General features: G+C 35.3%; 1 protein-coding gene across 12 annotated transcripts in view; it reads right to left on the reverse strand.

Annotated features, from left to right (window-relative positions):
- PUM2 (pumilio RNA binding family member 2) overlaps window positions 1–27,057 on the reverse strand; it is a 71,915-nt gene that overhangs the window by 27,678 nt on the left and 17,180 nt on the right. For 8 of the 12 annotated variants that reach the window (XM_067294336.1, XM_067294333.1, XM_067294331.1 and 5 more), the window contains 9 exons: window positions 20,456–20,524; window positions 14,800–14,905; window positions 14,299–14,486; window positions 13,478–13,650; window positions 10,428–10,698; window positions 10,021–10,135; window positions 7,938–8,063; window positions 6,710–6,849; window positions 4,755–4,893 (listed from right to left, as the gene is read on the reverse strand). In XM_067294336.1, the coding sequence (XP_067150437.1) occupies window positions 4,755–4,893; window positions 6,710–6,849; window positions 7,938–8,063; window positions 10,021–10,135; window positions 10,428–10,698; window positions 13,478–13,650; window positions 14,299–14,486; window positions 14,800–14,905; window positions 20,456–20,524 (1,327 nt within the window). The remainder of the gene's footprint in view (window positions 1–4,754; window positions 4,894–6,709; window positions 6,850–7,937; window positions 8,064–10,020; window positions 10,136–10,427; window positions 10,699–13,477; window positions 13,651–14,298; window positions 14,487–14,799; window positions 14,906–20,455; window positions 20,525–27,057) is intronic. The other 4 variants (XM_067294337.1, XM_067294335.1, XM_067294334.1 and 1 more) reach the window with 1 other exon arrangement.

Genomic DNA, 27,057 nt, shown 5'->3' on the forward strand with positions numbered 1-27,057 from the left:
CAAAAAGATATAATTTACACAGCATTGCAATAATTTACTGGGATTGGCACTAATTGGAAAAACTAAGATTAAGGTATTAGACAAAATAACTGAATAGTGTAATTCAGGAGTCAAAAATGGAAGCAATTTGCACTTGGCTCTTTGGATTACAAAATGTCAAATTCTACTGGTACTTACTTGCTACTATCTTGTCTGTGATACTACCCACAAACTGCTGGTTTAAGATAAGTAAGAATAAAAGATGAAAAGATGGAAGATTGAAAACTTAATACAATTTTCAAATCTGTATGCAGAGAAAAATAGTCAGATCTTGGGAATGTTGAGAAGGAAGAAGCTGTAAGTTTTCTATATAGGGAGAGAGGGCACGAGACTTACAGGTTATGTTCCTAAGTGGAGAGAGAGGTGTCAGGATGGTAGTGTTAAAAGGAGCAGAGGTCTGGTAATAATAACCTCGGTTATTAGCATCAAGATATCACCAGTTACAGAAGGCCCAAGTTATGTATAAGAACTGAAGAGTGCTTGCATATTCATGACCTTTGAAACAGATATATTCCGACAAGAAATAGCAGACCAACAGCTTTCTACTCAAACTACTAAAACAAACCAATGTTTGGCTACTTGCTAAATTGCTGAGACCTTGCTAAGTGCATCTGGAACATCTGGAACCTCAAAGTAAGGTATAAAATCATTTGCTGTGACACCAAAAATACAATTTCAAAGAGATCACCTCCAATCAGATTAAATAATCGAAGAACAGCAGCCCTCAGAGCAAAATTTAAGTGTTCTGCTTTCCCTTTCTTCTTCATACGATATCCTAGAAAATTCTGCTTCCTCCCACCCCAGAAAGGGAAGCAGACAGAAGTGAGAAAGTTGGGAAATAATGTCTATTATCAAAGATATAGCGACTTGCCAGATGATCTTTCCCCTAATTCCCTCTCTCCTCCTGTGCCTATTCAATTTCTTGCTCAAATTAACCCCTATCAAACCTCATTTAAGTGCCTTCACATTCAGGCTTACTGTGGTCTTCCCACTGAGAATAAGAAATAAAGCATACTCTTTGATTCCTAATCATATCCTAATTATATTTTTTTCCTAAAATTTAGTTGCTTTACCCACATTTACTGTCTCAAGATCAGTGGGGAATATGAAAATAAACAATCTGGTTTACCAGTACTGTGCTGGCTGAAATGATTTCCAAATGTCTCCAAAAACCCACACTTTGAAAACTTTCTGGATTCTTTTCACACAAACCTTCAATACTCTTTAAGAAGGAGAGAAGGAAAGGAAGTCTGTTCTCTTGGCTCTTACAGACCGTTCTTAGTGCTCCTCTTATCCATACAGTAATTTCTTCAGCATCTTTCACTGGATACTTCACACTCTTCTCACATTTTTATATGGAGTAACACAGTTCTGCCCAGATCTCCTACTCCCCTTCCCTCTATGCAACTTCCCTAGATGATGACATAATTTTAAGCCAAACATATGTCAAAGTTTGTCACTTCTATTAAATTTAAGTTAACAACTGTGACACTTCTTACTGCCTACTCAATCATTATGTCCCCTGTAACACCATCATCCTGACATCTCTCACATAACCTGTGAGTCTCTGAAGTGCCCTCTCTCCCTATGTAGACAATATACAGCTTCTTCCTTCTCAACAGTCCCAAGATCCAACTATTTTCCTTTGCATAACAATTTGAAAATTGTATTCAGTTCTCAATCTTCCATCTCTCCCTAACTGCTGCAACCTTCATTTCAGTTTCCCAAGCTCACTGAAAACCAAACTGCCATAGCTTTTTGTTCTGACCATAATATACATGGCCTTATCTTTGCACTTGTCCTTTCATAAATCAAATTCAGGACTTCTTGTTCTAGCAGTAAATAATTATTTCTACTCACTATAACCACTGTAATTTTGCCAATACTGTAATTCACTCTGTATGTCTGCCACAATTAAGTTTGTTTTCTATTTCATATTACCTAGAGGCATGGAATGCACAACCCAGTACAACCTCACACCTCTAATTCCTCTAGGTAATAATAAAAAACACAACGATAATAAATTGAGACTGTCGATTCTCATGTTTTATACATTTAATTCAGACAATTCAATTCACATGTCCATCTGCATGTTAGGTGCACTGCTGTACTTAATGTTACCGCTAGATCTGTTTGAATTTAATACAACTAAGTCGCAACTGAGCTAGTCAATACAGTCAACGAAGCCGCCAGAGCAATTCAGCTGACCAACCACTAGGCATCTGTTTTAAGGTAAGCCCAATGGCTCTTTAGTCTCTGTACAGTGACTGCACTAGCTATATCTCCACTGGGCATAATGGCTCCTTAGACAACTGAGGTCATATGAGGATTTCTATATGCACATATGTCAATTTGGAGGACACAACTGAGTCCAGCCCTTGCCTGTGATGAGGACAGCTTTACTGGTAGCAGTGAATGAGTACTGACCATAGTATGATGAAATTGGGACTACCCTCTGACTTTGCCTGGCACATCCATTTAACCAAAACCTATCCAATTCTTTAAGAATTCTTGAAACTGAATGACTTGCTAAATTAGGAGTGGATGAAAACATAACTACATAACTCAGATGCAAAATGTATTTCACTCTTGATGATTTTAAGGAAGAGCCAGAGTCTTTCTGAAAATAGACTCACTCCAAAAAAGTAACCTGGACAATTTCTCTTTGCATTCAAGATGAGATATAGGCCTCATTTAAGTGCTACAAAAAAACCCACCTCCCTAACTAATTAATACAGAAATACTCGAACTATCAAATTCATAAAATAAAAATATCCCATAGTTGGGATAGTTCATTAATTTCATTCAACATGCAGGCTGTTGCAGGGGAAAACACTCAGCTGAAACATACATTTAAAAGAAAACATTATGGAAGAGGTGAATAATTTACTCATTTATGAGCTTGCGCTGCAGCCAAACTACAAATATTCTCTCCAAAATAGAATACTCAGAAGTTTGAAACTCATCTTGGACCTATGCCTTGCCTTGTAAGACATCCACTCTTTCTTCCTTTGAAGATTCATTTTAGCTTGAAATTAGTACTTACTAAATTTAGAACAGATTCTCACAGAAGCCAAAATGGCACTGGCTCACGATCTCACAGAATCAGTTTTTTCAGACTAAGTACATGCAAAGTGTTCATCTCACATTTAAAAAAAATGTAAGTGAGAAATGGTCCACAAATTAGGTGTCATTGCACGTACAGTCCTAGCTCGAAGTTCTGGATTTGTGGTTTTGAAGGTATTCACAGACGTACATAATTATCCACAAGCAGTTCTGCAGGACCTCACTAATACGATCATACTTCCTAGGATAAAGGTCTACCTGAGAACAGAGATTAAACTTGTTTATAGCTCTCCCCCCTTTTATCATTAGTTATGTAATGCTCCTGCCCAGACGATTTAAAGACAGACTACACTATTTTATGCCCCAGGAGGGGACACAGGCTTGTTACAAGACACAGTCAACTTCACACTCTTCAAGCTCCATGTCCGAATCAAGAACTGATAGGTAGCTAGAAACAAAACAAAAAACATAGCAGAACACAGCTCACCCTTTGAGGCTTTTGCAAAGATGCCTACAGCATCTTTGACATGCCTCAGTGCTTGAAGGCCTTCTCTGCTACTTTGGTAAGGTACAGAGAAATCACTTGAAAGGTGATATGTTAGAGAAACCAGTGCTTCAGCACTTTGGTGATTCCTCATTTTAGCTGAAAGAGGAAGTTTCTAAAAGCTGAAGTTACTGCTGCATGAAAAGAAATAAAAATTGCAATTATAAAACAGATCAGACAGGAAAAGTACAAGAACCAGCCTGTTCTGCAGCTAGAGGTGTAAAATCTGATCGCATGAGGTAAAACGCAGAATGTAGTCTTGGAGCATCCAGTAACAAACTATCTCTGATTTCTATAGGTTGGGACCTAGGGGAGGAGAGAATCTGTGCAAGACAAACCCATTTGCAGGTACCATCAACTTTATTTAGTTTAATTACGTTAAGATTAGAGAGGCAAAATTTACCATTCATACTGAGAAGGGGCCAAGAAATATGCTTAAGATGTTCTTGTTCAAGCATACCAAACACTCAGAAATGATGCTGACCTTCTACTCAACACACTGTGTGCTTATAACACACAGATACTGAGATTCAGAATAACATTGTAAGAACTATCCATTCCCTAGAGAAGTCAGAAGCCCTACACACTAAAAGAATCTCAGGCTTTGGAGTACTTAAAAGCTCATCACGATCTTCGGTAATTAAGCAGTAATTTCCTTTTAAATGTCCTAATTTTGTATTTTGAATTCTAGATTTAGTAATATCATTAAATGCCACAGGCATAAAATACTTTAGAAAGACAAATTAATACTTCCTGTTGCATCAGAATAACAATTTAGACAACTTACAATCTTTTAAGATGGTACGTGGTTGCTTCATTACATATGAAATTATCCTGTATGTGTAAGGAATACCACAGATATTTTACATTTATAACAACAAATACAAAGCAAATACTACAAATCAAAAAGGCTAGCATAGTTTCTTGGGCTTGAAGAACCTCATGCTAGTATTTTAACCCAACTGAACAACTTAAAACTCCATAGAACTCAATTCTAAGCAGTCCACCATAAATGTAGCAGGATTTTGATAGCTAGCTTGTTATCTAATAACAACGATCACTTAAAAAAGTGATTTTTAGTTCCCTTAATCCAATGATAACATACCTGGCATGCCTGTAGCAAGACCCTGACCAAAAGCCAAAGCTGGATTTGCTGCTGCAGCTGCTGCAAGTGACTCTGCCTGTTGCCCTTGCTGACTCTGATTGGGAGTAAGAGGGCGTTGAGTTGCTCCAGCACGTAGAACCTACAAAAGATCAATATGATATCCTTTTGAGAAAAGGTGAGAAAGAAAACCCACTATACACTACAAAAGGTCTAAAACAGTCGCTTTATGTATTTGATGTCATTTAGCTCTAAATTTAATTTTTGCAAATACTCTTTTCTTATTGGTTTCAAGTATATATACATATAAAAAGTAACAGGCATAAACTAGTTTGCTAGCAAATGTGACGATAAAATACCTGCCCTACTCTGGACAGTAGATCTCATGTATGTTTCCTCAATGTCAATGAGTATAAAATAATGAAGAAAATCTGCAAAAATGAATTTAGAAATACATCATCATCCAGATTAACCAAACACTTGCCCTTCCCTGACAAATGTTTTGTTTATACTTCTTTTCAGCCAACTGAATGTAAGCCTGAATATTTCACAACTTGTAATAACTTGTCTAAATAATTAACACTACATTGCCAACAATGCTGCAAAAATTCATCCACTAGGCTTTAAAAAGTCACCTAACACTCCATCACCATGCAACAGAAGCTCGTTTTATGTTCTGGTAGCACATCTTTGGGAATCAATTGGCTTGAAGAGCAATCTAAATCCTTTCAACTACTCTATTTGTCTTGGTATAGGTAACTTTTTCCAGGTCTGAAATAACAGGAAAATACAATTTACAATATATCCCTACAAAATATCTTACATGTGATTTTTTTTTTTTTAATCAACTGGATATAAATTTTAAAGACAAAGCAAAAAAAAAAAAAAACAAATCACACACAGAGAAGATGATACACATTCAGTTATCAATACAGTTCACTGATAAACAAGATCAGTAGGAGGGAAAGCTCCACCGGAACAGTAAAACCGCGATGGAGTGACTCTGGAACTTCTTCATGGTAACTTAAAGTCACCTCCTATATGTTGAAGTCATGAAAATAGCACTGAAGTTAAATATATTTCTAGTGAAAAAAAATTCAGAAATTCAAAAATGTTTCTTCAAGCATCTGCCCAATGTAAGATTATTTTAAAATGTAGGTTTTTCCTTTGGAAAAAGGCCATCCGTTCATACTGAAATATCATACAGTGGCTCAAAAATTGCATCTAGAGTAACAACAGAGAAGTAGTATGTAAAAAAATCATTTAGAGAAAAGAAAATTCCAACAAGTTCTAGTTGTTGCTTACTCTTTATTTGGATGGTGATGTTGTACTACAACTATTCTGTTACAGAAAATTATTCAGGGCAGTACTCCTCTCCCATGAAGCAACAAATTTACTGACAGCAACTTCATGTTATTTATTTTGCTACTTTTAAAAAGACAAGGAGATATGCGTAATATTGCTAAGTTATTGCTAAACGCAACTAATTATTAGAAGTACAGAAAAATAATTCTCTCTCATGCTTTTAAAAAAAATTACTTCCTGAAATTACTACCCAATCATCACGTTAGCCTCTTAGGCTAGTTTCCAGCTTTACATTAATTTTTAAATAACTGTACAGGTAGAATTAGCTTGACAGGTTTAAACAAAGCACAGCAAGCAGATTCAAGAAACTGGTTTAATGTACTTTTTTAAAATTGGGATTATAAAATTAAGCCAGATATTTACTATGCAATAAAGGAATTTTAAAAGAGTACAATAATTGGTAATGTAAGGAAACTGAGAAATAAAAAGAAATCAAACAGTAAATTCTTTAACATTCACCTATTACATTTGTTAGAACACAAGAACATTTAAGTTATGTAAAATTTTCTGTATGTTGATCTTCTTTATACATTGATATACAAAATTTAGAGGTAAGACTTTAAACACACGTCTCCTTTATATGAAGGACATACCGGTTGCTGTCCCTGTTGTGCTTGTGATGCTGCTTGCTGATTTGCTGTGGTATTTGCTGCTGCAGTTTGCTGCTGAAATAAATTGGCTGGATACACCCCCCATGGAACACCATAATACTGAGGAGGAACCACAGCAGGACCTAAACCCAGAAAACATTCTTATTCTATTTATTGCAGCTAGTTAAAATAATTGCTTGTATTGTTTATAGTATCCCTCATTGATCTATCTTCTGAACACCAAATCTGAATGCAGTATTAAAAAATACAGGAATTCTCATACTAGACAAAAAGATACACAAACATGAATGAAGAAATTTAAAGCACTTTTATCAAACCATACTTTTCTTATATAAAAATAAGTATCTTTGGGAGACTCAGGTGATAAAGGAAAACTTATGCAAGTCCTGTCAGTAACCAAAGCTTATATATCATTCAAAGTCAATTTCCACTCTTGGAAAAAGATCACTTCAGAAAAATCACAGAATGAAGCAAATCCATCCTCCTCATAGTTAAATGCTGAAACTTTGGTCTACTAATATTCCTCCATTTTGTATACTTCCTCTGCATATAAATAGAACTACTCCTTCAGCCTCCCCTTCCTACTAGGTCACACTCTTCAGAATGGGCTTAATCTTGTACACTTATCTCATTCAGCTTATTGATAAAAACAACCCCTAGAAGACTGAGTTCTGTATAACATTGTATTGTACACATCATGTATTGTGTATACATACCTTTTAATTATTTCTACTGTCTATCCTGTAAAACAACCAACTAGAAATCTAACTTTTTTCAAAATATTAAGCACAGCTCTGAATACTAAGCTGGGACTTGAATACTCAAGTATTGTTGTTTTACAGCAATATTTTTTTACTTTATAAAAAGATTCTCATGGGTTTGGGGCTTCTCTGTTGCTAGCTTGCCTTGTTTGAAAATAATATTCCTAACATCAGACCCAACCTTAATACGGAAAAACTTTTTAGAACAGAAGAAAACTGGTTGCTTCATGTAAAATTCTTGAGGAAAGAAATATTCAGAATGCATATATAACAAGATCAGCACTCCTTTAGGCTTTACATCAAAAAAATTTCAAAACTGCAAATATTAATTTGCCTACAAGTCCCTCCTTCCTAGAAACATATTTACAGAGAACGAACAGGATGGATTTCAGCTTTTTTCTAATTCTAGTCAGTAAAATTGTGATAAACACTAGACAGTGTTTATTTACCTGCTAGGGTGGCTGCTGCAGCTAATCCAGCTGCAGTATACGGGTCAGTACCTGGAGGAGCAGCACTGATAATGTATGGGTTTGGCACAAAAGCAGCTGGAGCCAAGCCTGCTGAGAATACGCCTGCTATATTAATAAACAAAGAGTTCAATTATAGCTAACATACTTAGCAAGCAGTATCATACTAAAATCAACCAGATCACAAAGCATATCTGTTAAACAAGAAATGCTTATACTGTGGAACTAAGAGCAGCGATAGGATTACAGAAATCGGCACTTCCCTCTCTTCTCACCAACCCCTTCCTCCTGCTCCCAAAGCCTAATAGCTTTGAGTTGCTGGCCTACAGACTCCAAGTCCATTTTTACCATGTATGTTCTATCCACCCTTATGTAAAACTGATTGCTCAAAGTGGGGTTTACCTCATCCAACTATAGCCACCTACAAATTATACTAGTCCTACAACTAAGTTTGTATCAAACAAATCATCTAGTATCTTATGTGCAAATAGGATGAATCACCTGCTAGAGATACAAATTTGTTTCCAATGACAATTAAAAAAAAAAAAACCCCACACCAAACAGTTTAAACCAGATACTTGGCTTTTAAACAGCCAGTTACAAGATGTGAATCTCACTTTCAAGCATCTGAACTTGATACAATGTCTGTAATGAGAAAAGACAACTGGCGAAACACAGAGTCGTGAAACAAAGCATTGCTGCCCAGACAGTTTTCCTTATAGTCAGGCTGATGCACTTTCTACAACACTGAGGTCACCAACTATTTAAGCAAGCACAGCATAAACTATGTTCCCCCTTCCGATAAGAAGTTTCTCACTAAATTTCTATTAACATGCATATAGAAGATACTGCATTTCAAAGAGGCAAGATGCAGCTGACTAGCTCAATCAACTTTAAAAACAAACCAACCAACCCAACCCCACAAGGTAGGGGCTGCTTTGCAGTCTGGAAGTCAAAGAAAGCTGCAAGACAGGACTGCGGTCTCACACAAATGCCTCAGTCGCCACGCTCCCAGCTCTAAACCTGTATTAGTCAGCTATCTAACACTGAAGAGCTGCCTCTGTATCACTTTTAACACCCAAGCTACAGGCTGCTGATCCCTGTCTGAATAGGGCAGATAGAATCTAGCTAAAGAAGCTGACAGGGAAACTTAACCTTCACCTTATCATAGGAGAAGACAAGACAGGCCCCTTTTGAGATTCTGCTTTCTATTTCTTCCTGTCATCCTGACAACTTTCTTTCCTCACAGCCAAAGTACACAGATGCACACACCTCAGCAGCCAAGTGCTGAAAATCAAGTCTGGTGGAGAGTGACAGGAGCAGGAATCTTTATATCTGCCCTAAGGTGCCAGAATTTGAGGAGCTCCCTTCCCTAAATGAGTAACTGCTACCGTGTACCTTCCAACCCCTCCAAAAATACACAGCCTCCCTATAGTGGCTGCTGCCTCAGTTCTGGAGAAAACTGATTCCACTGTTACTGAAATGTAGTCTCTGTGTTGAGCATCAAGAACTTTATGCACTTAATTCATTCACTGGACTACTTAGAACAGCAAAAATTCTTGCTAAAGAATAATTCCATCACTGGGTAGGGTATCCCCAGGAGTAATGAGCTCTGTTTAAAAGATACTGTTAACAATTAAGAAGCAATTCCTTAATCCAAACAATAAAGCTTTGACTTACAATTCTTACTATACAATGGGTTTAACTGGATTATCATAAATATTAAATTGTGCAATATAACAGAATCACATATTTCTGTTATTTGTAGATAAAGCTGTTTCTACTTTCCACAGCAGAAAAGCTTTTTTAGTTTTTCTCCCATCAAAAGCTTCTCTCCCATCAACAGTGCTACATAAGCAAAAGTAATTTTCATTTCTTCGCATACAACAGCTCAAAGTAGGCAAAAAATTACACAAAAGAATATCAATCTGAAAACATTTAACATTCTCTAAAGACAGAACAGTTTTATTCAGCCATCCTTAGAATACCTATTTGAATTAGAATAAACGGCAAAACTGAAGTCAGTATACCAAAGCAACACATAACTTTTGTCATCAATACCTACCATATTTTACAAAAACCTCACCTATGTGTGGCTGCTGAGCTGCAGCCAGTGCATATTGCTGCTGCTGGGCTGCTGTTAACTGTTGAACAGTCAGAGCATTAGTCCTCTGGAAAAGCTAGTAGAAAAAAAAGGAAGCATTTAAATTCTCAAGTCAGGGTTATATTTTACTGGGATTTACTTACAGAAAGAGATTTTAAACCAGGTTTCTATCTAAAAAAATTACTCACCTGGAAAATTACACACCAATATTCTAAGTTTATATACAAATTTATTTGCCTTTGACTAAGTCACAGACATTTAATAAAATGAAATACATTAAGAATTATATGCTTAAGTGACTAATTATCAGAGAGGAAAACGCACAACTTAAAGGACCAATCTGGCATGTTTTCAGGTCCAGGACTAACCTGCTGTTGAGAATTGTAGTCAAAGAGTCCTACAGCAGCTCCTGAAGAGTCCATTTGTACCTGATTGCCAGGATAATCAAATTGTAGAGAATCAAGACCAACTTGTTCCATGGCATCCAGATTCTGATTTTCTGGGTTTGAAAATTCTTCTACCAGAGGCTTGTGGGTTGTAGGATTGGGAAGTGGACCTAATCCCTCTGTGGTGCTAGGATTGGGACCCAAGCGCTCAGCTACTTCTGTTGGGGAGGCTTGTCGACTTCCAGGGGTACGACTGTACAGAAGAAATTCAAGACAGACTCTTACAGCCTTTTAAGTAAAGCAATCTATGGACAGCATACAGTATTCCTATTTAAAAAGAACCTCTGAACTGAGAGACTTTACAAATGCAAACAAGAGAGACCGATTTTAGTAATTTTAACCAGAATGCATTGACTGCTCAAGATAAAGGACACATTTTGTTTCAAAGCACTAAAAAAACAAAACAAAACAAAAAAAAGCAAAAAACAACTAACCAACCACACACTCACTTTAGACTATAGAGTCACTGTAAGGAAGAAAAAAAAAAAAATCTTTCAGGCTATTCTGAATGAAATGGAGTTAACCGTGGTTACCTGTAACTTTTGTGAAGGCTCTTTATTGCATTTTGGGAATGACATGAATTCTTATAAAATGTATTGAGTAAAACTAGAAAAAAAGAAAATAGCTAAGCAGATCGCATATAAAAGGAGAGGAAAAGAGACAACACATACTTTAACTGGAAAAGAAAAACAAAATATAATGAATATCTTTCAAATTTCAAAAGCAAACAAAACAAAACTCACACCTCTAACTAAAATGGACTAATAACTGTCTCATTTAGCAGTTGACTAAAGTATTTCATTTTCTACCCAGCTTGTTTAGTAGACTACACCACATGACAACTCAGGAAAAAAGTATTCCTAATATAATCCCATCAACTCTATCTCAGCTTCTCTAAGAATAAATATAGCCTGCTTTTTCAGAGGAAAATCTTTAGGATAGAGTAAGAGGTAGGTGTTGATTTCTTTTGACAGGGAATAAGACAAATGTATTCAGCTGGAAATTATTTACTATGCTAAAAACCTAAATTACTTTTGATTTTGCAGAATTAAAGGGTCTATACCAGGAGTACACTGCCAGATTAGTGTACTGTGCTATTTATTCTAGGATAGACACAGCCTAAATACTACCTGTTCTCCTCCTACAGAACTCCAGAGCTGAATTCTCTTTTACTGAATGAAGCATAAGAATAATGTGGAGAAATCTGCTAGTACATATGTATTTTCTAATATCAACTCTAAAGACAGTATAGTTAGAAAGCAGTCTTCTAGCAAATTCAGTAAACAATACAGTATGCTCCATTACTTTGAAAAAAAATTCAACGTAAAACAGTTACACTATTTTTTTGAATTTAGTAAAGAACAACTTTGTAACAGTCATCTATGCTATAATCTAAGAATCCTAGCTAGAAACCAAACCTTGCTCAAAGTATTATTCAGATGTTAAAGCCATTAAACATTCCTTATTTGTCCCCCGTGATACACAGTATTTAAAGTCAAGAACAAAAAGGCAGTTATTTCAGTACACATTTTAGGAAAAAAAGAAAAAAAAAGAAAACAAACACCTGTAAGTACGTACAATAAAATACATGGAGAAGGACAGGACAAACTTTACTTTTTAATAGCTATGTTTACCTAATATATATTGCTTCTTATATTGGTGCTGTTCTGTTGCTATAGTTAAAGTTGTGTCAATACTTCAATTATAAACCTCTGTTTGGAGGGCTTTATAACACCACTTCATATGGGCCATTTAAGTTAGATGGCCTTGCTTTTTGAGAGGTTTACTGGCTTTGGATGCTTTTTTTGCACTTGTAAAGTTTTAATAATTACTCTCTTTAAATAATACAAAAAATACTTTAGCAAGCAATTGTTTTAAAATTGAAAGTTTCTGGTAAAGAAAAGCAGGACAAAAAAGTATTCTGCATTTTCAACAAGCAATATTGAAATTAACTGCATTTATTTTGCATATTGTAGCATGCACCCGAAAGGAACTAATTATTTTAAGCTCTGTAATAAGCTTAGTATTATATTCTTTTCAATAACATGTCTTGAAAAATAGACCTGAAGAATCCCTCCTTAGCCTTAGGTAATTACATTTTTTAAAAGGGTAGGAAATACTTATGTATGGGATTCAAACATGCATTTTAATATAGTGGCTCAATCATAAACTAATGAAACCACAGCTATTCAGTTACGTTCATCACATTAATATCAATTTATGAGCAGCACACTCATTTTCTGATTTTGTTAATTTTTCTGTATGACAGTTATAAACGCATCACATAGTCATTTAAAAAACAGAAAGAACAGTCCTTTAAAAATAACCAATTTAAAATCCAGTTTAGTATTAGGAAAACACAGGCTGGCTGTGCTGTCATACACAAGTTCACAGGTCAAAATCTCAAGGTTGGTCCAAATTTTTTCAAAGAAAACAACCAAACCACAACACCATTCTACACTGTGAATAGATGACAGTTAACTGTGTGAATAGGGAAACAGATCATTTCTCCTTAATCAAATAACTAGTTTCTACAAAGACTTTTTGGAGAAATAATTGTGTTAGGGTACACTACCCACTAGTAAAGTTAGATGGTAGATTAAAATTCCGTAGGACTAATTCCCTACAACAAGAGTCAGATGCAAGAGTTGAAGTATTAAAAAGAAGCAGAGAGAAAGGAATTTAGTTTATAATTATAAGGGTGAAAGCTTTCATTCCTCTTTTAATTCACCCCATTTTGCAGGTGATCATTTACTTTGAAGAACTACTATATTAAGATGAATTTGTCTCATGAAAAGTAACACACACGCTAATGACATCTTAGGAAACATGTGGCACAGTGGGAAAGGGAGACGTGAGGTAGGAAGACTCAATCTACAGCTGAATAATGTTTAAAGCTGACACACAAACCAGAACTGTAATAATGCCTTAAGAGACATGCTTGTCTTCTTGAGAAACAGTTAAAAGCTTACTTAAAATCTTTGCAATCGGCATCCATTCCATTTGGCAAACCTCTGCCATTTATTTTAGTAACATCCTCATCATCTCCTTGTTTAAGATCTCTGTTTTTGTCCTCCTCAAATGGAGAAGCCTTGCCTTTCTGATCTCCTTTCTCAGGTCCATCTGTTTCAGCATCTCTAGTGCCCTGAGGAAAAAGAATCTGTTTGATTCTGAATATTGAACAGAACACAATAGGAACACCACAAGGTGACCTAATTCTACACTAAAGTGCACGTAAACAATACAGCATTTTGTTTTCAAAAGAAATTGCATTTGGTGGGTAACTTGGTCATCAAGTTTCAACCACATGCAATTAATAACTGCCAAAAGGTGAAAGGGAATGCCAGGATTTATAATGGAAGAGCTAACTCAACCTTAACTATAGCGGTGCTGTTAAAGCAGTAACACCTCAAATTAATTTTATTTTATACAGTTAAAATATCCAGTACAACCCCCCCCATTAGAACAACAGAAAAGGAAGACCTAGAATAAAGGCCATCATACACTTTTACTTAAATGATTTCCACTCTTTCTCCTACCTTGATTTAAAGGTATTAGCTAAGTATTGTTTTTAAGACAGCTATTTACTCAAGATTCCCAAACCACTTCCCTCTGATCTCTTCACATTAGGCCCTTCCAACCAAGGAAGGAAGGCAGATAGCAACTGCACGCTTCCTTAGCTAAAGGGAAAAGGTAAGCAAGAAAAATGGACAAGTGAAGTCAAAATATAAGCATGTAAAACAGTAAGGCTGTAGTAGGTAAATATGCAAGCTTAACCCACTATATTACTTACAAAAGCTCCTTTCCTAAACCGGGAATCCAATTTATCAGCTGGAGAGGAACTTAACACATATTCTACCATGCTCACTCCAAGGCCACCACTTTCTGATCGTGGAGACAATACAGCATTTACTTCACTGTTTCCATGAAAACCCTGTCCAGGCTTTCTCTGTACCATAATAGGTTGCGACATAGAATGGTCTGTCAAAAAAAAAAAAAAAATTATATACACACACACACTACTTATTGTACTTTTTGAATAAAACTTGTAATGCTTTCACATTTCATTACAGAGGCAATATTCAATAATACCAAAATTGAATAAAAAAAATTCTAAACCCCAGTTTCAAGAAGTGTTACTGGCATAAAACAATCAGTGGAAGTATACATTTTCAGAATTAAAATGAAAGGAAACCAAAATTTAATACAAATTTATAACACTAACATTTATAACAGTATTTTATTTTGAAAAAAAGTTTTGTGAGCAGGAATGATTTGTTCAACAATCACTTACGAGGAGTTCCCCATGCAGTCTCTCGCCACTCATCACCAAGGAATATGCCTTTTTGCCCATCTTTTGCTGAATCATCAGGTTCCCAAAACTTTTTGGCAGGTAAAAGCTATTTAAAAGAGAAAATTACTTTGTTTAAAATGTGCATATAAATGGCAAAAAACAACAATGCAATTAAGAGGATATGAGTAATTTATTTTAGAAACACTATTAATAATCAGCTGTACATAAGGAAGAACATTATAGTTAAGTAATAAATCAAAAAACTCAGAAGTCAAGTTCTGCTACTGAAACTGATGCTGCATGAAGTAACTGCTCAAAATGACCCCTACAAGACTGAAATTCTGAAGTTATCAGAACAGATGCAGAAAATAGAAGCAGCTAAGAAAGCTAATCAAATTATCCCTGTATCAAACCAAGTCAATTCTCTCAGAAAAGTTATCATCTCTAAATGTGAAACTGCCTTCTTTATATTTTGGCTCAAAAACTTGGCCTTTAACCAATACTGTCACGATAACCAGAAACAGAAGACCACTATGGATATGCTCATTACAAATCAGTGACCTTCACATTTGAGTTCCATGTGCCAAACAATTCATTCAGCTGTATGATTTTCTTGTTACTACTTTTAAAGAAAAAAAGAGAGATCAGTATCAGAATTGCTACTTGCACTGTATTCAAGAGCAAAAGGTTTACCATGACATTGCAGACATATCACACAAACAAAAAAACCCCTCTGTAGTCAGCATTCTTATTCTTCTACTTTGCTACTTTTATTTTTTTAACTTTTAACATCAACAGCAGTATAACCAAACTCTGCATATCACATTTTTTCTTGGATATATAATTGAAACATTGTATTCTCAGGTTGGATGTTATGCGCTATACAGGACCCATCAACTGAATCTACAATGAAAACACTAACTTCCAAAAAAATAGGGAAAAGCTTTGAAGACAGCACCCTAACCTATTGTACTTTGCAAAATGCAACATTTTATTTAACATTTTAGATTTTGTGCATATAGAAAAAATGTAATCTGATAAAGCATTGTTTTCTCAAGTTTGTAGACAGTAACAGCATACATTCTGGAGTTCTCATTCTCCTGTTACTTGAAATGACTAACAAAATTGTTCTCAACCTCACAGCTGCTTTATAATAAGAGACCTGATGAAACCACTAACAAGACTCACAGTATTTTTAATAGATATTGCTTAATCTTGCATTGCAACAGTTTGTGATAAAGGCTTAAGAAAAAGATTGCCATTAGCAGTCAACACTAACAATGAAAGAAAATAGCTCAAGGGAGCTCCTCTTCTATAATTTCAGGATTGACAATTCAAGTTTTCTGTTTCCCAGAAGGCTTATCAGAAATGAAGTATTTGTAACTAGTTAACTACATACTTAAAATCCTGTGTTTCTTACAGCAAAATTTCATTACCGCAAAATGAGGAAAAATAAACAGCCAGGATGAGGGAAAATAAAAAGCCAAAGCTCAATAAAACTATTTAGAGGAGAGTACTATGCTTGCAACAGTATTACAGTATTATGACACATGCTGACAGACACATCCACTCTCTTAATACACGTGAGAATCACCACCAGGTGTCAAACATATTCAGGGAACATCAGGTAATTTAAAGTTTTCTATAAATTTAAGAATTGGATGTGGTTAGCCATCAGAATTTAGAAATCCATCCATGGAGTCATACAATTGCAATTCAACCAAAAAGCAATAGGTTATAAATATCAGCTCAACCTAGACAATCTAGTAATTCTTTCTAGCTTTACACTGCACTGAGTTTGGACTACTGCTTATTTTAATTTTGCAGGCTAGTGGTAGAAAAAAAGCAAGCATTTCATGACATCTATGAAACTTCGGTTTTGAGAAAGGGAAAAAGAATCACATTTTATTTTAAACATGCTCTAACAAAGTTCAAAGATGTTTCTAGCTAAGATTAGAGCTATGAGAAATGCAAATGTGAAGGTCAGAGCAAAAGAGATGAAGTAGTATCTTTGGTCATAAAATTAACATGTACCTTCCAGTATGTTTACCTGAAATTGGACCACAATTTTTAAATCCCATTATTCGACAGGTGTTCAGATAATACAGTCATAAGGGCAATAAGCAAACTTAATTAGAATACACCCCAATTCTGCTTTTTATTCCAAAACTCATTTGCAGGATTTCTGTCAGCAGACTGTCTGCTGTTAGAAAGCTGTAATAATTCTCCCAGGCAAAAGTATAATGAAAATTGTGTTTTAAAATTGCTTACTCTCAAATTCCAAACAGATCTATTCAGCTGCCTAAGATATTATGCACTCAGGTACACAAAAAGTATCTTTAATATGATATAATGGATCATCTGTACCTCAAGAGGCTAAATTTAAACTGTATGCAATTTAAGATCAAACAGCTTCGCAGGAAAAGTATTTTTGGGTTAAGTTTCACACAATCAAGAAGTCCCTTAAATATATGAAGAGACTGAATTTTTCTAAGTTTGCAGATTTGAATCTCCTGGATGGCTACCAGGGTCATCTGGACCTTTTTTTGACAGCTGATAGGTATGGCATCTACCTCTTTTTAAGGATATGATCTAGCTACTGGTTTGCCATATAAATGAATAGCCCTAAGAGTTGTCAACTACCTTGCGGAACTCAAAAAAAAAAATTACTTTTGGGAAAAACAGAACAAGTGTGTTCACAGATAAGAACAACTCATTTGGTCAGTTCTACTGAAAAAGACAGAATCAAGATCCCAAGGCTTCACAAACTAATATTAAAAATAACTGTGATCATCTTGCTTTACCTTAAGTAATACACCTTTTGTTCAGTATTCTCTGCATTTAATCCAATAATTTGTAGTTGAAAAGAGATGTTACAAAAATACATCCAATCTTGATTCAAAATAATGGAAAAAATTGCCATCTCTCCTACTATACTCTTCCAATAGAACACGAAAAATGTTGCCTTCAATATCAGCACCAGTTCCTGTTACATCTCTGCTAGAACAAACCCTTCTAAGTACAGATAATAAACAGTTATGCTAAAACCGCCTCTTAATTGGCTCTCCGATAAGTAACTGCATAGTCTTGAATACTGGATTGTGAATTAAGGATTTTTTTTTTTTTTTTTTAAATATCAGAAGCCATTCCTATGAAGTTCTGACACTGGAAGTGGACACCATATCCCTAAAGTGAAATTTGTATATGCTTTGATCCTCCTTTTCAGGTTTCTGTAAGAGTGGGCATTATTAAAAGATTTAGTTTTACATTCTGTTTGGCAATTAATTTTATGTATGCCTGAAGTAGGTCAACCCGAAGCCCATTATGCTGGCTCTGACAACAACAAACAGCAGATGCCTAGAGAAGAGGAGCAACAGCCTTCATCAGCATTTCCTCAGAATATTATCCTGACCTTAACGGTCATGATAGCTTTTGGAAGTTAGAGCTAGAAGCATCATCTGTGTTTAACCGATGTAACAGCTAAAATTTCAGACCTTTGAGAAAGATGCTTGCGATACAGCAGATCTCTTGCTAATAAAACTTTGATCTGTTTCTTTACAGAATAAATTAGCAAAGAATTGCAAGACAGAAACAGATCAAGAAAAGAGTACATCTGGCTCATATTACACATTCATATTCACAATATCGATTTATACCAAGGTCAACCTGAACACAGCTCAGATGGACAGTTTAGCTAAAGGATTTCTATTACATTTTATTTCCAGTACCTTTTACGATACCATGAAAACAGATTCCATACTATTTTCCTTCACATTAGCACATGGAAGAGATACTGGCTTGAGCAGTCAGATACAGTCTTGGCTTTAATAATAATGTGAAAAATAAGACTTAATAGCCTTTTAATGTCTGGAAGTATTGAATTCCAATAAAAACAAAAACAGAGACCAAGAAGGATTAGAATTATGAACAAGAAATGAAGTTCAGTTCAGAGAAAACTTTATCTGGACAGAAATTGAGGAAGAAAATGACCATCCAATAGCTAAAAGTGTATCACTTGAAATCGCCTCCCTTTCAAACCTTTCAAAGTAGGCAGAAGACAGAACCTAAGAATGTACAACTACCAATTCTTTTTTACGTGGGTATTTATGAGGCTATTTCCTTTAATATTGTGAAGGGCTATAAAATAACTAGAAAGAAGGTCGTAACTGCCATGGAATCTGTTCCATAACTTCATTATTATCTTGCAGTACATTAAGAAAATTGAGTAAATCAACCCAGCTATCTGAACCTGTATTAAATCAAGATACTTGGAGGACACTGTTGAAATGAAAGACAACCTATTAAGTGCAGGGTCACAATATGTCATATTCAAGTTCTGATACCATTCTACTGAACTAGAACTCCGCTTTGTTTTAAACATCTTCACAGATCTGCAAAATACCAGGAAAAGGCACAAATAAAATTATAAACAGTGCAGAAACATCTCCTTCAATCTGAGGTAACCTAAAACCAGAAGATTTGCTCAATTAAATCATCAGGCATTTGTGCTATCCTTCACCTTCACTACTGCCAATCTTTCAGAATACTTTGTGGGTAGCAAGAGAACAAACTCCAAACTGAATCTTACCTACTCACTCTATCACATTGCTGGTACTATGGTAGATATCTCACTAGCACCTTTGCCTTTCAAAAGAATTCTTTTATTTCTGGAGAGGGGAAAAGCATATCTAGAGCGGCTACTCAGAACAGGGCTAACTCTGTTATTGCTATTTCAAATGGGAGATAGTTCGAGTCAATATGGGACCCTGGATGAGGCAAAATTTGCTGTAACGACAACTGACTGGTTAAATACTTCATGAAAAGTTAGAAAACAAAATATGAGAATAGTTCAAGTAACATGTCAGTCTAGATATGTTCAGCAACTAAAATATGACATTAGTTTTTCATCAACAAATTATGCATTCCCTAAAGATTACAATCCTATACTTATTTTAAGAAAATTAAGGTGAAATATTGTTACTGATTTGATTATCAAAAAGCTTTATCAAATGCCCTGCAAGACAACCGGATCAGTACTGAAATCTTCATTTGATGTGTATTTATCTCATTACGTCCTGCCATGACGAGCAACCCTTAACACATGTGGATTACTTTCTAAACATTTCAGCTCCTTCAAAGGCAGACTTAAAAGAAAAAACCCTTCTTCTGCTTAACTTTATTACACAATAGCATCATTCATCATGGTTAAGGTCTTCTTTTAAGTAGCAGCACTAAAGGTATAGTAAGTTATCACATGTCTCTGCTCTTTTTCTGGAACGAAAACCCTTCACATATCCCAATCTTCTTGGCTTTTCAGGTAGTAATTGTGTCACTAGCTTAAATACAGTGGCACTGAAAATATGCCTCATTTCCTAGAATTGCACTAAACTTCAAAGAAATCATAGTTTCTCCACCTTTATCAGGCATCTAGGAAGCCTGACATAATAACACAGGAGATCCATTCACACATCATCCTAGTACTCTTGCAGGCTAGTCAGTTAATCTTCACCTTGAACAGAAGTCTTCAGTTGCCTGAAAAATCAACTTGGTCTTAAGAAAAGCTCTTTACTAAATAAATGTCATACCATTTATGACTTTTTAAATCATATCAAAATTTCTAAACCAACTGCATTTTCTGCACTCTATAAATAATTACCTCTCCCATTCCCCGAGATTCTAGGGCAAGAGCTTGAAACTCATGATTCATCTCATCCACAGAACAAACCTGCAAGAAAAAAAATTAGCAATCTGTTATATAGGCAAAGATATTTTTGAAAGTTAAGCAAGCACATACTCAAAGATTTTACCAGATTTTTAACAATTCAGAGCACACAAAATTTGGTACCCAATCTAGGCTGAACATGAGCTTAAATTTCATGAATGAGTACAGCTAGTGACCAATTTTAATGAACCATGCTAACACAGTAACACATAAGACAATTCCAAAGAAAGATTTAAAAACTATAAACCATATGAATCAGGGTGGGTAATCACCATGGAAACAATGACCAGTATTATATTTGCAACAAACGCAAACAAGTGAAATTAAAGATTTGTGCATACAATGTACTTCGGAAAAGAAATGACCTCTTGCACACAATGTTACTGAGTACACTTAGCAGCAAATGTAAAGAAAAGCTCATGAGATAGCCCACAAAAGCTACTAGTAACTGACTGCAGTATCACACCTTCTCTTCCTTTCTTCCAGAAAATAGCACTCTTCCTCTATGCATGTCTTTTTCTTTTTAAATACAAAAGGTATTACTACAGCAAGACTTGCTACTGTGACAGACAATCTCCTTTTCCGTAGCACACATACAATGCTCTATCCTTTCCTGAGAAAATGGTTTCTAGAAGGAATTTTCAAAACCATGACAAGCTTAGGAAAAAGAAACAGAAATGGGAAATCCAGAGTTGTTTCTCCTCTATCCTCTCAACAGTAAGTTGCAGCAGGATAAAATAATGCAACAATTAAAAAACATAATGCCTTAAGTTTGAAGAAAAATGAAAATTCAAATTACCCTCCCAAAGACAGTCTCTCCTGAGGAGTTAGTTTCACCTTCAGCAAATTTTACATGGATATTTTTTCCAAGCACATTAACTAATATTGCACGTAAGCTGCATTCTGTATACAACATTTATTTAACAAGGTATACAACTGCAGTTTTTACTTTCATAACCGACATTTCTTGTGATGCCAAGCTTGATTATAAATATAGCAAAACAAAGTAAATCCACCTCTTTGTGTTAGTAGTTATAACAAGAGAAAGTAAACCCATACAGCCAATACCAAGTTAAGATCACTTTGTGGAAAATACTCAAATACCAGGCCAAAAAACAATCTTGTTTTGGTAGAAACAGCTTTTATATCTAGATAGATATCTATCTAGATATCTATAGCTATCTAGATAGAGTCCTATTTTTCACCTAACTTTGGAAAAACGGTTAATGACAGGGCAATAGGCTTTTATTTTTCTCAAAATTCTATCTTCTCAAAATATTATTGACCCTAAATGGTTATAAACCAATAAATTTTGAGGTTGAGTGTCATTGTATTTTTGAAGAAGAAATTTCACAGCTCAAAGATGTAATATCCCCTCAGAAAAAACAATATTTTAGTTAAGATGGAATTTTAGAACAATTCAATACACTTGCATATAGTAAGAAACTGAAAAGCAAATTTAGTTTCACAGTGAAAAAATCAGCACCTTTGGCTTAAATATCAGCACGTCTAGAAAAAAGGCAATTAAGCTGATTTTGTTCTTAAGAAAAAAAAGAAAATAGATTGTCATACATCTTCAAAATGCTGAAGACATTTTTCAAATAGAATAAAAAACAGAAGATCAGTAATCTATGTGAAATAAGCTTTTATTTGATTAGCTCAGAGAGATAATCAAATCTTTGTGCATGCATGTGGGTAAACTAACTGTAGGAGAAAAGGAAGTTTTAGAAAGAAAAACAGGAAATTTAAATTTTGAAGGCATTCTGAAATCGGATAATTACAATTTCTAGTAACTGAACTTACTGTATAGATGGATGACAGATCTGATTATCAGTCTATAAGCCACTCCCCAAGCTCAAGTCATGCACTTTACAGTTTCAGTTAAGTTCAGTGAATTAGACACTTTTGTCTCAAAAAATGCGGGTTTAGCCTAATAGTACATCTAAACTCAATTTGCAACTAATGGTCGCCAAACTATATTCACCATAAATGCTACCCAAATAACTGTTTGATAAAAATCAACCAAGTTTATAAGTTGTGAAAGTGTTATACGTCTTTTGGGGAGGGGGGGGGAGAAGGGCTACAAGATCTTATAGCAAATGCTCATTTTTCAAAATAAATTTAACTTCAAAAGTATGGTCAGATACTCTTCAAAATCCCTGCAAAAAAGGCAATGCAAAAATCAGGGTAACAGCATAGCTAACTCTTCTTTCCTGAGCTGTTTACAGTCAATCCCAAGAAACTGAAGTTTTCTGAAACTGTAAATAACCTTAGTATGCTGAACTTTCATTTTGCTCACTTGTGCCTTTCTCAAAAGCATGCTATTTAACCTATGGTTATCTATTACTACTAGGAGCAATAAAAATACTAAAGTGCTATTTCTGTAATGATAGCAAGAGGGTCTTCATTTTCATTTCCATCAAAAACAGCAGCCCACAAAATACTGCCATATCACTATTACATCTTTCACAGATCAGCTTACAGACTGGAGAAAATATAGGCAGCTCGGATATGTGTAAAGATCCACATTCTTCAACGCTATCCTGATCTCTGCAACAGCAGGCGACTTCCAGAATGACAGCCAAGCTAGACTCTACCACATACAAAAACAATCCCTCTCTCCAAAGCAAAAGCATCAGTTAAAATCAGTGCTACCAGAAAGTTTTAATTTTGTCTTCTCTAATTCAATGCCAATATTAATCTAATTCATATGCTCCAGAAATATGCGTTTTTAATAGATACATTTCTTTCTCAGAAAACAAGTTTTTACTTCAACCAATTCAGAACATTCAAAACTGTCTGAGATGAACTTTTATTAATTCCCAAGCACCTGGAGTAATTCATAAATCAAAAATAAAAAGGCCTTTGAATTTTTTGCTTTTTAAATTAAACTTACTCCTCAACGATTACAATTTTTTCGTACAAGTTTTTCCTGGTTTTGATTGGTTATATCTTCTTGTTTTTTCTCCCTGCAAATCTCTGAAGACTATTCTTCCCCATTCATCAACCAACTGCTTTTGGGATTAGTTGTTAGTTCTAATCTTAGTTTTCAGAAGTTTACACTAATAAACATTTCCAATGAAGAGAAGCTGGCAATTGCTTTGCATTTCTAACACACATCAGATCCTTCCAAGAGCCTCCAAAATTATGCACAAACTGGTACTGCACACCAAAAAAATGTCTAAGTGTAACAATTCCCTAGGAGTAAAAATCATAAATCAAAACTACCAGTACGGCAAAGGGGAAAAAGAACAGTTTATACACCTATACACAACCTTTTCCCCCTTTCACAGAAACTGATGATACAACATACCAGCATATATTAGTCAGGTTTTTGTCATGGCAATAGGAATAAGACTTTAACACTAGGTCCAAAAATGGTCCTGTTTTTTTTTTCCTTTAAATACAGACTCTTTGACTGTCTCTAAAATTTACAAAATAATGTATTTTAAAATCTAAAGGTCTCCGCAAAAACCTTTACTCTGTCAAAGCTCCTGATAAGAGTAGGTTTTTCTCATTCCTACTCTGTATCTCACAGTACTTACACAAGATGTAACCCTCAATCCTGAATGCTGCAATATTCAATCAAACTCAGCTCATGCTAGAGCTAAGAAAATCTAGTTAGCTGCTGGTGAACAGGATAGTCCTTCCCTCCCTCCTCCTGACAGCTTTTACCACTCCCCTTGTAATGAACTTGGTAATAACGAAGTAAAAGGCGTAACCTTTGATTCAAAAGGTTTTTTCTCCTTTTTATGTACGTTAGATTTTCACCCGATCAGCCAATTGAAATCGCTAATACACCACTGCTGCATGACCACAAACCTGACACAGGAAACACAACAAGGAAAAACTGGTCCAGAGCAAGGTAGAATAAGAGTGCCCATGTTAACTACAGCTAGATGATAAACTGGTAACAAGAAGCTGTGTCCTTACATAACTTGGGATGGAATTCAAGAGGCAGACTGAACTGGATAGCCATCTAAGATTACCAACAAGAAATACTACTTAAAACACTATCCATTTCTGGAATCTAGGCACCTAAATACAGACCTAGCAAGAGGTGTTCTCTCCAGCAACCCTGAATCCTCCTAGAATTAAGCTCCTAAATGTTTTTCTGCAAGCAAAGATCAGCCCCTTCTTTGAAGAAACAGTTGGGGGGGGGGGGGAGAACAAAACAAAACAAAACACAAAAAGATGAGACGACTTCTTTTTATACATCAAAAGTGGGTAAACCAACTGACCAGAAAGTAGGAAAGCCACTTTTTCTGCACGAAGGAATGCCAAATCTCACCTCTCACCTCCCAGGTGAACACCCTAACTGCCATGGCAGAGGCTATTCAGGCGCTGGGGAAAAGAGGAATGACGCAGTCTGCAGTTGAAGCTGTGGTAACAGGCCAAAAAACTCAAAACAAAACACCCGGTTCTCACCCAGTGATTATGGTACTGCAACTGAAAAGAGAGGGAAGCTGGTGTTCTCACTGCAAATGCTTGAGGCTTTCTTCTCTATTGGGCTAAATGATTTTAATTCAAATTACCTTTTTTACTTAGTTTTCTATGGGGCGATTCTTCTGAAGCATTTATTTTCTTATGTATGGCATATGCTTATGGCAGAGATTTAACATTATTAGCAAGCTGAACTAATTTTAAGAGCACAAAAATAGTTATATTTTAGAATGCAATACACAGCAATTCTGCCAGCCCTCCATTAGGGTAAATACTATGTATTATATAGTTACATCAGAGATTTGACTAGATGTACAAAAAACCTCATTTAGCACTTCAAATGGGTAGCCAGCTTGAAATTAATAAAGAAAAACATTTTAATACAAATTAAAACAAAGTTAGACACATAAATATAGCAGAGATTTATAACAAAAGAGAATATAGAGGAAAAATTATGCAGCAAACCTAAATTGCAAATCAAAAAGCCTCTATTATCTAATGTTGTAGTTCTGGGTTGAATAGAGATTTCTACTCCAGAGTATTTTGCCAAATTTCCTAAAATTTCCTTATTCTGGTGTAGCGAGCAGCTGATAGTGCCTCCTGATCATAAAAGCTATTCAGCAGCTGAAGAGGCAACTACTAAAACCATAACTGGGTTGAGTTCTTTTTGTATATAAATTTTTTAAAAATTTAAAAATACTAAACATTTTTTGTGGCATTTTTAACAAAACAACACACTGGTCTGACTAAAACTGCCTTTGGCTAGTTGCATCTTTTCATACCTCTTTCAGACATCAAGGAACCAAAAGATCTCGCTTGCTACCAAACAGCTTAATAAAAGTTGCTGCCTCTGAATAATTCGAAGTATACAGAGCATGCTGTCTTCTGCAAATAGATAGCACTTTTTGAGCACAACAAAAGAAATTTAACTGCAGACTGAACTACTCAAAATGAGTTACAAAACTGCCTAAAGAAACAGTCTGAACAAATAAGATGTTAGGCATTTCTGACAGAACACTCATGCAACCAGTTTTAAGTTCAATACACATTTCTATGGTTATAATCTGAAAAATGCATCTTCCCATTAAGTATTTAACAATTTTCACCACATTAAAAATTAGGTTGGTAAAAAACAATTCAAACTTTTGACACATCAATCAGTAATTCATTAATCCCTATGTTTTAGGTCTACGAACTAAAACTCTGAGGTCTGGAGTTATACTTTTGCACTACATGCCCCTTAATGCATTTAAATACTTTAACAAAAGCAAATTCAGTGTGTTTAGTTGCCCCAGATCAGCAATCACTCTGGATCTTAACCTTCTTGCGCCTTATTTCCTTATGAACTGTATATTTTAAGTTTGAGAAGCACTCCTATTAGGGATGGGCACAGCAACAATAAGAGGAGAAAACTAACAGATTTCAAAGCAGGGTTTCAGTAACATATAACAAGAGACAAATACTCAGCAAAAGCACTGTCCAATCTGCTGAAAAAAGTAGGTCACAAAAAGGTGAAGTGACCATACAAGCTGACACTGTATCTCAATGTATACACACATCTAAACTGTTTTCTTTTTTTCCATTCTTTTGAATAAGAACTTCAGTAATCTGAGAGCATGCATCCTGAAGAAATGAATTTTTTAGGTTCTTTAAGCAGAAAAACATATATACAGATAAACGTGCACACACACACATACACATATATATGTATATATTTTATTATGCTGAATAACATCTCACAAGTCCTGGCCAGGGTTGGAAATTACAGGTGTAATTGCATAGACCTCTTACTAGACCTTACAGAACAAGTATAACAGGATACCACCTCCTGTGAAGAGAAGCAGAGGAAAATAAACATGTCACCTATTACTACAGAGGCCTAGAAAGACTGAGAAATCTCGTGTTCCATTCCTGCCTATGGAAGGAATATGCTTTAAGAAACGTGTAATTGCACCCATTTCCCACAAACATGTACTCTTCTATCACTTAACAAACTTATCTCTTCCTTACACAGGCTTTCATGCCCGTCTTCCCACCCAACAAGTTCAAGCTTTGCTCTGAGAATGGCAGAACTGTTTAGCACAAATTTTTCA

The sequence above is a fragment of the Apteryx mantelli genome, chromosome 3, assembly GCF_036417845.1.
Source record: "Apteryx mantelli isolate bAptMan1 chromosome 3, bAptMan1.hap1, whole genome shotgun sequence".
NCBI lineage: Eukaryota > Metazoa > Chordata > Aves > Apterygiformes > Apterygidae > Apteryx > Apteryx mantelli.